This window comes from Phodopus roborovskii, unplaced genomic scaffold (genome assembly GCF_943737965.1).
Source record: "Phodopus roborovskii unplaced genomic scaffold, PHOROB, whole genome shotgun sequence".
NCBI lineage: Eukaryota > Metazoa > Chordata > Mammalia > Rodentia > Cricetidae > Phodopus > Phodopus roborovskii.
In genome coordinates this window covers 9,104,556-9,118,068 of record NW_026126588.1, presented here as the reverse complement: position 1 = coordinate 9,118,068, position 13,513 = coordinate 9,104,556, and the positions used below count along the sequence as shown (strand labels likewise).

Genomic DNA, 13,513 nt, shown 5'->3' with positions numbered 1-13,513 from the left:
TATGCTCAGGCAGGTGGAGGCCAGGGGACAACCTCAGGGATGTTGGAGCTGTCTGTTCATTTTAAAGCAGGATCTCTCCGTGGTTTGGAGATTGCTAACGAGGTTGACTGGCCAGAGAGCCCAGGGATCCTCCTGTGTCCACCACCCCAGCACTGGGATTACAAGTATGCAACATCCATTCTTAAAAACATCAGTTCTGGGGATTGAACCCATGTCTCTGGGCTTGCACAGTGAAGTATTCCCTTGGCATACTTTTTGTGGAACACAACACAGAACAGGGAGGAATTAAGATGGGAAGAATAAGGGAACCATGAGGTTTCTCCTGTAAACCAAAGCACTTGAGGACAAAGGATGGGTGAACCAGCCTGTTTGTGGCTTGGGGTACTGATAGAAGACTTTCCCTGCCCCCTGATGCCTGTGATAGTCTGTGATCATGAGTACTGGGCACAAGGGAAGAAATATGGAAGGAAAGAAGGAAGGAGAGGAGGGAGGGAGAGAGGAAGGGAGGGAGACACACAGGAAGGAAGGAAGGGAGGGAAGAAGGAAGGAAGGGAGAAGAAATTAATCTCCAAGAATTCCCTCTCTACCCCATGTCCCTGGGAGGATGAAATATGGCTTACTCCATACTGGTGGACAGAAATCATTGCCAAGAGTGAAGGGCTCCTGCTCTGGAGAGAGATGGCTGGGACCCCAGAGAGAGGGTACTGCCCTTTACATAGAACCCACAGCATTCTGCTCATTGTGAAGGAATGGAAGTAACTGTAATGTCTGTGGCTGCGAAAACATTTGTCAAATGCCAACAGCCCCAGGAGCCAAATTATGGTATTTTTCCCATAGCAGAGTCAGAGTCTATGAGAAAGTCCATGGAATGTTTGACATACTTCCTTAGCTATCTTCGGGAAAATGGAGTTGGCTCAGCCTGGAATAATGCTCAGATTTACTTCGATGAGAAATGGGATCCATTTACCACATCCACTTTAGTCATCTTACGCATGCTTAAAAAGTATGGAGAGATAATTCGAGGCCAGTTGGTGGTTCTTTAAGCAGGTTTATGGTCTAGAAAGCATTTCTGGTGATTACAGATAAATCCCAGCACGGAGCACATATGAAATTTCATCTCTGGTACCCACTACACCAGCAGCATCACTTAAAGGAAAAGTGTGGCCCAGCTGTACAGGAATGCAAAGAGAACTGCACATTTAAGATGTCTTCCTCGCCGAGGGATGTGGGGAGACCTACATCACATGCTCCTCTCAGCTTAAAACTTTTCTAGTCTACACAATGACTTGTGGGAAAGAATTTTCTACAGTCCCTCAATTCTGATGGGGAAGACTGGGAGTTTCAGATCCAAAGGCCCAAGTTTGTGGGAGATTCTGTTACTAACCCAGTAGTCCTGAGTTAACTTATTTGGCTTATAGCTAAAACAGAGGCCATAAAGACAGTGACTAATTCTGAGCGGTGGTGGCACACGCCTTTAATCCCAGTACTCTGGAGGCAGAGGTAGTCGAATCTCTATGAGTATGAGGCCAGGCTGGTCTACAGGATGAGTTTTAGGACAGCCAGGGCTACACAAAGAAACCTTGTCTCAGAAAAACCAAACAATAGCAACAACAAAAATGGTAACTATCAACAGTCTCGTTGCGATGGGGGGTGGGGGGGGGTGAGGGGAAGCTCACTTCATGATAAGTCAAGAAATGTAGTGTAGATGGAATAAGCTGTTCAGTGTCATTTCTAGACTCTACCCATGTGTGCTCAGAACATTACCCAGAGTACAAACCTACTGTCAACAGAAAGAAGAAACAACCAAAGTCTTTCTAGGAAGTGGAACCCAGGTTCAAAATACTCTGGGAATGATCTGCTACACCCCAAGAGTGTGCCCACAGGAAGAAGGTTGGGCCAGGCCCATGAATCAAAGAATTTAACAATAACTTGGTTTTGTGTAAATTGAAGGAAATAGACACATAATGAGTAATTGGTAACTTAAAAAAATTAACAGTGACCTTGAATACACTCCCGTTTCCTGAAGTTACAGTGACCTCCTGGTAAGTTTTTACAAGCTCTATCCTCACCTCCTACCTCTCTTCTCTCATCAGCAACCCTTCCAATCTGGCATGCTTTGGACAAAACACAGCACCTCCCTTTCAGGGGTCTTCCTTTATCCTAGTCAACAGGGAGGGGACTGGGGATGTAACCCGATTGGTAAAACAGTTGCCTTGGCAGTAGGAAGCCCTGGGCTCGATCATCATTGCATAAAAACCTGCACAAGTCCGTGATCACAGCCCTAGGAGCTGCAGGCAGCAGCACCAAGGTTGCCTTTAGCAAGTGTTAGGCTAGCTTGAGCTGCAGGAGGCTATCAAAGCCAAACAGGGGCTGGAGTGATGGCTCTCCTGCTGTGATGAGCCACAGGCAGCTTGGCTTCCAAGAGTCCTGTACAGGCAAATTTGGTGCACAGGCAAAACACCCATACAGATGGAATTCAAACAAAACAGCAACAACAACACGAAACCCTGTACACCCACCCAGCCCTTCAGCCCACCCTCCTCTTTGTTCTCTTCTTCTCCAGGACCAACACCTTCTAATGCACCAAATGCCTCATTATGTGGTTTTCTTTTTTTTTTTTTCCACAAGTAAGAGGATTAACTGTTTTCTCTGCTACTGTGTCCCAGGTGCTCCTTTAGAGCCACGCCTGGTTTCTGGCAGTACTCGATGTTTGGGGAATGAGTGACTATCAGTGAATTCAGACTCAGTTTATAGGCTGGGCTGGCCGGGCTCCAATGGAGATCTCTCCAGCACAGCCCTTGCTGGGCGTCTGAATCTGGGGAGGCATTTCACACAATTCTTTCAGTGACTGTGACGGGCTTTGTTTGCTGAGCTGCCATCATCAGATTACCTACATAGTGTAATGTCAGAAGGGAGAGTAACAGAGCTCTTGGTATTGCTGTAAACCGAAGCCTGTTGGTTTTATACTTGACAAAATGAAAGTACTAGGTTGCTTAAGATTTTTATTTCCTTTTTGTTAGTTTGGCATCACTAGCTTACATTTTATGATTGAATATATTTTGATAAAAAGCTTTGCTTTCCTACCAAAACGTTTTATTTTATTAATGGCTCCGTGGGTTATCGTTTCTTCCCACTTTCTTACATTTTCTTCAATAATCTGATATTGCTTAAAAAACAAAACAAACAAAAAACCTTTCTACAAATCTATGAAATCTACACAGCTCCTCGAAAGGCAGAGGAACCATTTTAGAGTTGTGTCCTTACATTCTTATCTCTTGTTGGGGGCAGGGGAGAGCCAATTGCTTGGGCAAAGGACGATCCCAGTGAAATGTGAGAAGGATTTGGGATTAGGCAAGATTATCAGATGAGTGGCTATTCTCAAAAACCTCAGTAAATTTGACTTTGCAATCCAGGCTGACAAGGGACAATGGGCTTCTGAGAGGCATCTGTGGTACGTGCATTGCTCTCTTTTGATGCGGAGGTCACTTTAGCTGAAAAGCAGATAGCACAGCCACAGCTGCTTATGAGGTGTTCAGGACCAGTCCTTCCAGTGAGATTATGGAAACTGTTCCATGCACACTGCAAAAGACTGGGCAGACATTTGGGATCAGTGTTCTAGACTAGCTGGCCCTGAAATTCTCTGAAGGGAAAATATTTGCACGTTACAATGAATTGTGTGGCTCGGAAAAATCTCCACCTTTCTCACACCCTCAGGAGCAGTAGTTCTCAACCTGTGAGTCGCGATCCCCTTAGTGTCAAGTGACCCTTTTACATGGGTCACCCAAGAACCTTGGGAAACACAGGTGTTTACGTTACAATTCATAACAGTAGCAAAATTATAGTTGTGAAGTAGCAATGAAAATAATTTTGTGGTCGGTGGTCACCACAACATGAGGAATTGATAATAAGGGTCCCAGTATTAAGAAGGTTGAGAACCCCTGCTCTATAGCATTGGAAACCCTTTGCCCTTGCTTGCCTCATAGCTACTCAGAAGCTTAAATGGACATGGAGAAAAAAGCATGGTGTGTGTTTAAGCCTGATTTGATCAGGTCTCCTGGAGTCTAAGGTACCATGAACACATCTTCCTATGAGACTCATGATATAATAAAAAAACCCTTACCTTCGGTAAGCTAGCAAGATTATTATTATTATTATTTGTTTTGGTTTTTTTTTTTTTTTTTTTTTTTTCGAGACAGGGTTTCTCTGTGGCTTTGGAGGCTGTCCTGGAACTAGCTCTTTTAGACCAGGCTGGCCTCGAACTCACGGAGATCCGCCTGCCTCTGCCTCCTGAGTGCTGGGACTAAAGGTGTGCATCACCACCGCTTGGCTTCTACTTTACTTTTTTAAAGTTACCAAATCAGAAACATGTATTCTGGTGGAAAACCCACATCTCCTTCTGCAAAGGGTCAGACAATACGTTCCTGAAAATTCTGCACTGCTTTGTGTAATTCATACATTTTTTTTTTTTAATTTCAAAATATGTAGGGCACAAATTCGGAATGTCAAAAATCTTTAATGTAATTGTGAATGTAGCTGGGAATGTTTATGTAAATTATTTTGAAATCAACTCCATGGCTTTTCAAAGGGTAGTTTGTTTAGCCCACAAGAGAAGACGGTAGCAGTAGGCTTATTTTTAAGAAGTGTTTTTTTCCCTTCTTACTTTAAGATGGATGGAGTGCTGGGGTCCCCTCTGCCTGGCAGTGTCAAGTGAAATACGACCCAGGCAGCCCTTGTCAAGAGGTCAAGGAAGGTAGGTTTTTTAATACTGTCAACACGCCAAAAATCCATATACAAAACCTTTTAATGATTATTCATGTAAGTATATTTATAGAGACAGAAAACAACCCCACGTTTTCTTTCAAGCAAAACACAGTAGGACAACTAATGGCAAAGCCTTAGTAACAAGAGCTGGCGGAGCATTAAGTAAGACCGCATCGCCCCCTGGAGGACCCAGGTGGAACTACGGAGCACTAACCAAAGAAAAGAGAGGGCCCTCCTGTCATGGTTCTGAACTCGTATTTCAAGCTTCCAGTAGATGACTTGCACATTGCTATTAGAAAGACTTAGAAATTGAAATTATAACTCTGACATCTTTAAGAACTTTAAAACTAGTTCATTAGAATTGGGTGTGGTGTGGGCGCAGCCTGCATTCCCAGCTCCTTGGCTGACTGAGTTGGGAGAACCAGGGAGTTCCAGGCCAGCCTAGGAAACACAGTGAGACCAATCTCAAACACAAAACAAAACAAAACACCACAAACCAGAAACAGCTACAAAAACAACCTTCACCAGCAAAGAAATACCAGGACTCTGAAAAGAGAAACAGGCACCCCCAAATGTATCCGTCTTCTCGAATTCATCAGGGCCTTATATATATCTAAAGGATTTTACTCATGACAAAATACAAACGACTGACAGTTGTTTATCAGAGGCATTTACATGTTAATGGGTTGAAAGTTTTAGTGAAGAGGGAAGTATCGACAACTAAAATTTCTAGTATTGAAGAGCAAGATAACCATCTCATACTATCTTTCACACTATACTGATTGGGGGGGGGCTGCAACCTCACTGTAAATCGATAGGCATCCATACGCCTCTCTACAATCCTTAGTTGTTACTTTTAAACTACTCAGGCCTTTTCCACATTGAAAGATTCATTTTAATGGCTGTTCAAAAATGAGTTGGAAGAGTTAAGAACCACCCATATTTATATTATTCTAACGGGGAGATCACTGTTGCCCCACCTCAATGCCTCCCAAACATCTATTAAGCATACATTTCCCTGGCCTGGGATGTAGGTCAGTGGAGGAAGTCTTGGTTACGATGTTGGAGGTCTTGGGTTCAAGTCCCAACACCACAGAAATCACTTTTTTCTTATCTACGTCCAAATCACCTTAGCAATATTTGTATAATTAAACCCAAAACTGAATGCCACTGTCTCACTTTTTATACATATGGTGTCACGGGCCCACCAGTGACAGGGTGCAGCTCGGCACTGGCCTGCAGGTGCACGAAGAGCACCAGATCTCTATTCACAGGGCGTTAGTCCTGCCACTTGGGAGGCAGAGGTAGGTTTATTTCTAGAGTTCAAGGCCATTCTGGTCTGCATAATTATTTCCAGGTCAGCCAGAGCTATAGAGCGAGATCTTATCTCAAAAAAAAGAAGAAGAGCTGGGTGGCTGTGGTGCACGCCTTTAATCCCAGCAGCGGGAAGTTAGAGACAGGCGGATCTCTGTGAGTTCGAGGCTGGCCTGGTCTACTGATGGAGTCCAAGGGCAGTCTCCAAAGCTACAGAGAAAGTCTGTCTCAAAAAGGAGGAGGAGGAGAAGAAGAAAAGGACAAACCCTTTGTTCATAAACAACCACCACAGTTACAGTCAAGAACAACCCCCTCCTTCCCTCTCTCACCGCCTTTGAATCCATAACAGTGAGAAGTTCTAACACTTTCCGGTTCCCATTTTAAACAGACCCTTTTCTTGTATCATTTACCCGACCTCCCTGCCCTGACCCCCGGCCATCATCTTTTGCTCAGTTCAAACCAATTCACTTTTGCTAACATTCCTTGTCATGAACTTAGCCTAGACAACCAGAAGCTTATGTAGACACTCGGCTAGCATAGCAGTTCAGATTCTCAAGCCCATCCAGTAAAACGATGCAGCAGACACATCCTTTCTTGCTTTAAAGGTGGTAGGGAAGTTTCCGTTAACAAGTCACTCTAGCTTTCTGTGGTTCTTCATTTTTTCTTGCCTCAATAATCCAAAACATGAAATTCCACGGAGGCATATATTAAATAAAATGTTTAGACATTCCCATGTATAAGGCACAAAACTCACAATTGTCTTACAGAAAGACTAACACACACACAGAGAGAGAGAGAGAGAGAGAGAGAGAGAGCAAAGGATTAAAGACTTAGCAATAACCTAATAGAGGAGGTGAGGCGCTTCATCACACCGGAGCTGAAACAGATCACTCCCTTTTTAGTACGAAGGGACCTTATACTGATAGGAAATGCAGCCTGTGAGAAGAGGGCATCTCAGCGCTTCCTGGACCACAGCCTCCTTCACTGGATTAATGTAGAAATCAGTCCTCAGAGAGAGCTGAGTGGCCAGAATGTATCGGCCGCAAGCACCACCCATCTCACAGCGGCTGCCGGCAGCAATGTTACAAACAGTGCATTTGGCCATCAGGTGCCTCACTCTTACTCAAAGGACCATCAGGGGCCAATCACAGGGAGCACCCATTTACCTGTCCTAGGACCTGTTCTAAGGTTTCTTCTCCAACCTGAGGCAGAACTGCCAGTTTGAGGACCCCGGATTGGGGTAGCCCTGTTGGTCCTTCATGGGACAGCATCTAACAGAAATGTGAACCTTGGGTCTTAGGTTACTCTTGAAATCATCAGATCCCTCGAGCAACTTTAGAGCCAAGCTTTTTAAAAGAGTCTGTGCAAACCTTCAGCTAATTCCCTGGCCTGCAAGATGACCCTAAATAGCTCACAGTTAATACTGCCCTGCACACATACAAACTAAAAGGTCCCCATGGGTAACAGATAGACAAGTGTATCCATGTTTGCTGGCTGGGTCTCCTGGTAGCTCTTGGCACTGTTGGATTTTCTGATGTTTCTGTATAACAGCAGAATCAGCTTCCTGAAAGTTCATATGGCTCCAAGCATTTCCTGGAAGTGTGATAGCTTCGGAATTCTTTATATTACCATGCAGACTCGGGATGGGAACATTTCTTCAGGCAAATCAGCCGGCTCGTTGGCCAGTGGATGAGACCATGTATCTGATAAATTGAATAGTCCATTCTGTCTAAGGGTTTCAATGGATCTTCTTGAAAATTCTGACTTTTCCACCCTAGACACTCTGAAATCCTGTCAGCACAGAGTCCATGGATCAGTTTCCCCAGTTACCAAGACCAGTAGTACAGGGTGGATGTTCCTAAACATCCACCGTTCACTTGGCAGTCCAGTTTGATTATCTGTCCAGTTCAGGACTCAGCTTTGGAAGCCACAACCAGAATTCTGGTAAGTGTTCCTGGGTGAGAATGGTTTCTTTAGTTTGGAATCCCATGCATCGTGGCCAGGATCCTTTCCCATGAAAGGCTACAACCCAGACAGAAAATGAGTATTTCTTTTAAAAACTCTCAAATGCCTTGCATTTGAAATTTTATAGACATATGCCCTTGAAAATATGTAATAATTTTTTTTTTTAAAGATAAGATATCATGTATCAAAGACTAGCCTTGGACTCACTATGCATCGTAGAATCACCTAGAAACTTCTGATCTTCCTGCCTCCTTAAGAGCTGCTGCTGTTCTGTGCAGTGCTGGGGATCGAACCCTGGGCTTCCTGTATGCTATGTAAGCACTCTCCACCAATCAAGTTTCATCCCCAGCCTGTAATACATATTAATTTAAAAAAAATCAAACCTTAAAAATAAAACAAAAAAAATCAATTTCTATTATTGCGTCAAGTTTTCTCCAAATCACAGTAGCACATCTCTACATCTTTCCTCGTTTGTAGACCTCAGGAATCTTTCTTAATCAGTCTGGCCTTGACTTTGTGTCTCAGGAGGGAGGCCGTGGCTGCGCTGCAGGCAGCTAAAAAGAAAAAGGAGAGGCAGGCGGTGTAGATGGACAGGGGGCTGTGGCGCTGCAGGAAGATCTCGTGGCGTCCCTGGTAGTCTAGAAGAATGGCTTCCAGCTGGGAGAGCGTGCAGATGGACAGGAAGGCGTGGAAGATTTGATGTCCGTGGCCCACAATGTCACAGGAACCGGGGAAGTATTTCTCAGGTACCGGGCAGGAGAAGAAGTAGGCGCTAACAAGAAAGAAGAGGATCTGGAGAGTGTGGTACCAGGCCGCCTGCTCTTGGCAGCCAGCCAGATGACAGAGAGCCACACGGTGGGCCACAGGGCTGATGTCTAGGATGAAGGCCAGCCCTGCGGGTACCACTTGACAGATCTTCCGCATAACTGGATAAGGCCTTCGGTAGCGATACTTGGCATAGCAACAACCAGCACAGGATAGCCAACCACAGAAAGCAGCCGCTGGCAGGAAGAAAAGCCAGAAGCGCTCGTACCAGGCCTGGTCCGAGCTGTAGAAAAAGTGAGCCAACGCACTGCCATACTGGTAGACGCTGACCCCGACGTAGTCCACAAAGTAAAAGGTGTAGTGGGACAGCTCTGACTTGGACTGCAGCAGGTGGGCCAAGAGGCTGCAGGTGAGGTAAGTGATTGACGACAGGATGAAGAGGAGCAGGGGCAGGGTGTGGGGAGAGGCCCACTGCAAAGCTCCAGCCTCTGCAAAAGCCCAGAACCGCAGCAGGACCGCTAGGGCGGCCAGCAAGTGGGTCCAGACGTTGACCACCTCGTTGTGCTTCTGAAAGAGACTGAAGAAGTAGTAACGCCACTCGTGCCCCGTGGGGCGGTAGCCTGCGTGGATGTAAGGCTCCCTGAAGAGCTGAGGCACATCGGTTTCTGGGACGGTGCAGGGCATCTTGGGAAGCCCTTCTTCCAGAATCTTGGGCAGACGGCGCAGCTGCTGCCCGCTCACGGACAGGGTGCTCAGGCGTTCCAGGATGGCGGTCGTCATGGCAGCAGTGTCCTGGGGCTCCACAGGACTCAGAAGAACAACCTGCAGGGAAAGAGAGGAAGGCTGAGAAACGGACAGGTTGAAATAAAAGAATACATTTTAGCTGGGCATGGTGGCACATGCCTTTAATCCCAGTACTCTGAAGACTGAGGCAGGAGGCTGTCAGTTGGAGGCCAGTCTGCACTCCTCAGTGAGTTCAAGACCCACCCTGTGCTGTATTACAATGCTTATTGATAGATAGATAGATAGATAGATAGACAGACAAATGACTGAAACTCAAATTAAAGGCAGATCATTTGTGAATGAGATTGGAAAGAGCAGTGCACACCGCGGGAAGTCTTATCAGCGTGAAGCCACCATGGCTTGAAAACAGGCATGTTGGGTATGTTGGCTAATTCATTAACAAAAGTCTCGTTCTAGGCTCAGTACTGCCATGCTCCCATCAAGCCTATCAGTCCCGGAAGCCCAGGCACATGGAGCCCTCTGCTGGCTGACGGTGGAAACGCAGCTTTCTTGTTTTTAGATGTATTTATTCTGCTGATCATTTGCTTTATTTGGTTTTTATGTGCATGCGCTTGTGTGTGTGTGTGTGTGTGTGTGTGTGTGTGTGTGTGTGTGTGTGTGTGTGTGTGTGTGTGTGTGTGTGTGTGTGTGTGTGTGTGTGTGTGTGTGTGCATGCGCGCATTTGGGTGTCCTGGCATTTGTATAGAAGTCAGAGGATAATTTTCGGAGTTCTTCCATCACGAGGGGTCCAAGGGTCAAGTCCATGTTGTCAGGTTTGAAACGAGGTGCCTTTACTCGCTAACCCACCTCAGCAGCCCCTCTAATGATCATTTTCTTAGTTCCACACTCTCCTTGGGAACAACGCTGTAATACTTTTTTTTCCTTCAATGCCTATGTCAAGCCTTCATTCAACAGAGGAATTAAAAACATGGCCTAACTATAATTAAAGTCCAATTGCAAAGATGGCTCTATTTTTCTTCAGATGGCACTCAAGAAAGCAAAAGGCCTGGGATTTGCCTCTCCCGGGCAACCACATCCCTGTATGATGAGTTTCGGACCTCTAAAATGCTTGCTTTATAATTAGAATCTCTAGGTGGCGATAGACAGATGCCCACAAGATTTACTTCATACAACTGATAAATTTTCATGCATACTCACTGAGTAAATTATGTTTTAATACACAGATGCTTTTTGTGTTTTTTTATTTTCTAAGATTTTTTTCTGAAGGAAGTTAAATTCTTGTTTTATCTAAATGACCCCCTTCCTCCAAAGGGCTTCAACTAGAGGGGATACAAGTGCTGCTCAGGAAATAGAGTCTCTCAACTTCATTTTTTTTTCTCCCTTTGAATTTTACAGACAGGGTTTCTAGAGATCCGCCTGCCTCTGCCTCCCGAGTGCTGGAATTAAAGGTGTGTGCCATCATTGTCTGGTTCACACCACTACTGCCAGCTCACTTCCCATTTCTTTTTTCTTTTTCTTTCTTTTTTTTTATGATTCCTTTTTATTTTTTATGTGCATTGGTGTCTTGTTAGCATGTATGTCTGTCTGTATGCAGGCATTGGAAGCTCTGGAACAGGAGTTAACAGACAGTTGTGAGCTTCCATGTGTGTCTGGGAATTGAATTGGGGTCCTCTGGAAGAGCAGCCAGTGCTCTTAACCTCTGAGCCATCTCTCCAGCCTAACTTCACATTTCTTAATGCTGAAAGGAAAAAACATCCAATCAGGTTAAAAGCGTCAGGAATGGAAAGAAGGCACTGTGAAAGAAGTCTGGCTTTTAATCCCAGCCCTCAGGAGGCAGAGGCAGGAGGATCTCTGTGAGTCTGAGGCCAGCATCATCTACACGGTGAGTTCTAGGACTCTCAGGACAACATAGAGAAACCCTGTCATGAAAACAAACAGAAACCTGAGCCAAACAAACAAATAAAAGGACAGGAAAGAGGTGAAGGAAGTTTGGGAAAACCTAGATCCACGTTGCTGCTTCTAGAATGGCCAGCTAGATTTTACAGGTCTCAGTCTCAGCCTCTTCACATATTGTCTGGCTTGGGATAATGATCAGAAAATGCTAGGTAGTTCTGGCCTAGGCCCTATGCCAGGTACTAAGTGTTAGGTACTAAGTACTAGGTAGCAGGGGTACAATGACCAAAAAGGTAGTCTACTTGCCTTTGTAGAGATTAACGTCTGTAGTGTTACTGGGTAGAAAGATACATAGTAGGATTATGCTTCAGCTGAGGTGTGCAATGACCCTCAGGGTCTCTGCAAACAAGAGGGGTGGGCTGGGAGACAGGCTACTTGAAGTGCTTCAATCAGGACTTGAGGAATTTCTGGAAAACAACAAACACACTAAACTTCAGATGGAGAACACATTATTTACTTTGAAATGTTATTACATTTTACATGTGTATATGCTTTCTGTGTATTTTATTTAATGTGTTGCATGCATGTGTGTATGCATACCACACGCGTGCCTGGTGCCAATGGAGTTTCAGAAGGGCATGTGGCTCCCCTGGAATGGGAGTTAGAGACAGGTGTGAACCACCCTGTGGGAACCAGGAACTGAACGTGAGTCCTCTACAAGAGCATCAAGTGCTCTAACCGACCGACAAGCTATCTCTTCAACCTCTTCTTTTATTTTTGAGATGGGTTGCGTTCTGTAACCCAGGCTAGCACTTGAACACGTGAAACTCCTACTTCAGCCTTCCAAGTACGGGATGCCACCACGTCCTGCCACTCAAAGAACTTTTGTTTAGTCACAAACTAAGAAGACCCACTCTGTGAGTGAAGACCGTGTATGGAGTGGCACCTAGAGACCTGGAGCTCTGGTCTTGAGCACTGCTGTTCTCCAGTCCTGTGCCTCTAGCCTGCACTCTGTCTGTGAAAGAGTTAATGAGAAACTGTCTCTCATGCTGCCGTAGGGTCTCCAAGACACAGAGCCTATGATGTATTTTAACAAAATGTTTGGTTCTGAATCTAAAAGCTCATTTGCCATACTTATTGCCCCAGCTTACTTGAGACACAAGAGTGGTTTGTGAGCACCCTGTTCCTCTACCATAGCATCCATCAGCCCGTACTGAGACATTCACTCAGCCAGTGCCAAACCAGTAGTATCTCACCAGGAAAAGGCTCAGAACTAAGGCTCAACATGGGACTTGAAGGTACTAAGAAAGAAACAGCAAGGATTACAGAGTCAATCAGAAAGAGAAACAGAAAAAGACTCGTCTATAAAGGGAGCAGGAGCTAGTGGAGATCAGTGCCCGGGCTTCTGTCCTAGACTTAACGGACATCTATCTACAGGACTGAGCCTGGGAGATAGGATGACTTTTCAACATTACCCGCTGCTGTCAGCAACATCTTTTCTGGAGATGCTCGGCTCTGCTGTTCATACACAAGCTCCTGCTGTATCTCTTGTAAGGGAGGTAAGAAAATGAGATGAGGGGGCTGGAGAGATGGCTAGCGTTCAAGAGCTTTCTACTCTTTCAAGTACCTGAGTTGGCTCCCGGTCCCCACCTCAGGAAGCTCATAACTTCCTGTAACACCAGTTCTAGGGGATCTGGTGCCCTCTTCTGGCCTCTGTGACCCCCTGCATACATGCAGTACCCAGACATACACACCTGAGCATAAGTTAAAATAAATCTTTCAAAAAAGAAATGAAACGACTACCATTCCAGTTTATGGTTGGGAGAAGCTGAGGGTGTGAAGCTGTGCAAAAAGACACTTCCCAGTAGGCTTTATCTGGATGTCTTCAAGATAAGGACATCTCCATTGTGTTGAGATACTCAGATCAATCACGTACAGTTCTGTACCCAGAATTAAATGATACACTACGGCACAAATCTATCCTTATCTTCCTTTCCTTTGGAATAGGGTGTCTATTCAATGGTTCCTATGACCCAAAAGAATTCCTAAAGACTAAAACTCTATCTAGGGT

General features: G+C 45.2%; 1 protein-coding gene across 1 annotated transcript; it reads right to left on the bottom strand.

Moving 5' to 3' along the window:
- Positions 1-4,783: 4,783 nt before the first annotated feature.
- On the bottom strand, positions 4,784-9,623 carry Paqr8 (progestin and adipoQ receptor family member 8). Its single transcript, XM_051204432.1, has one exon. It carries the CDS (start codon positions 9,583-9,585, stop codon positions 8,521-8,523), a length of 1,065 nt encoding a protein of 354 aa, XP_051060389.1. The 5' UTR covers positions 9,586-9,623; the 3' UTR covers positions 4,784-8,520.
- Between the last annotated feature and the right edge of the window lie 3,890 nt (positions 9,624-13,513).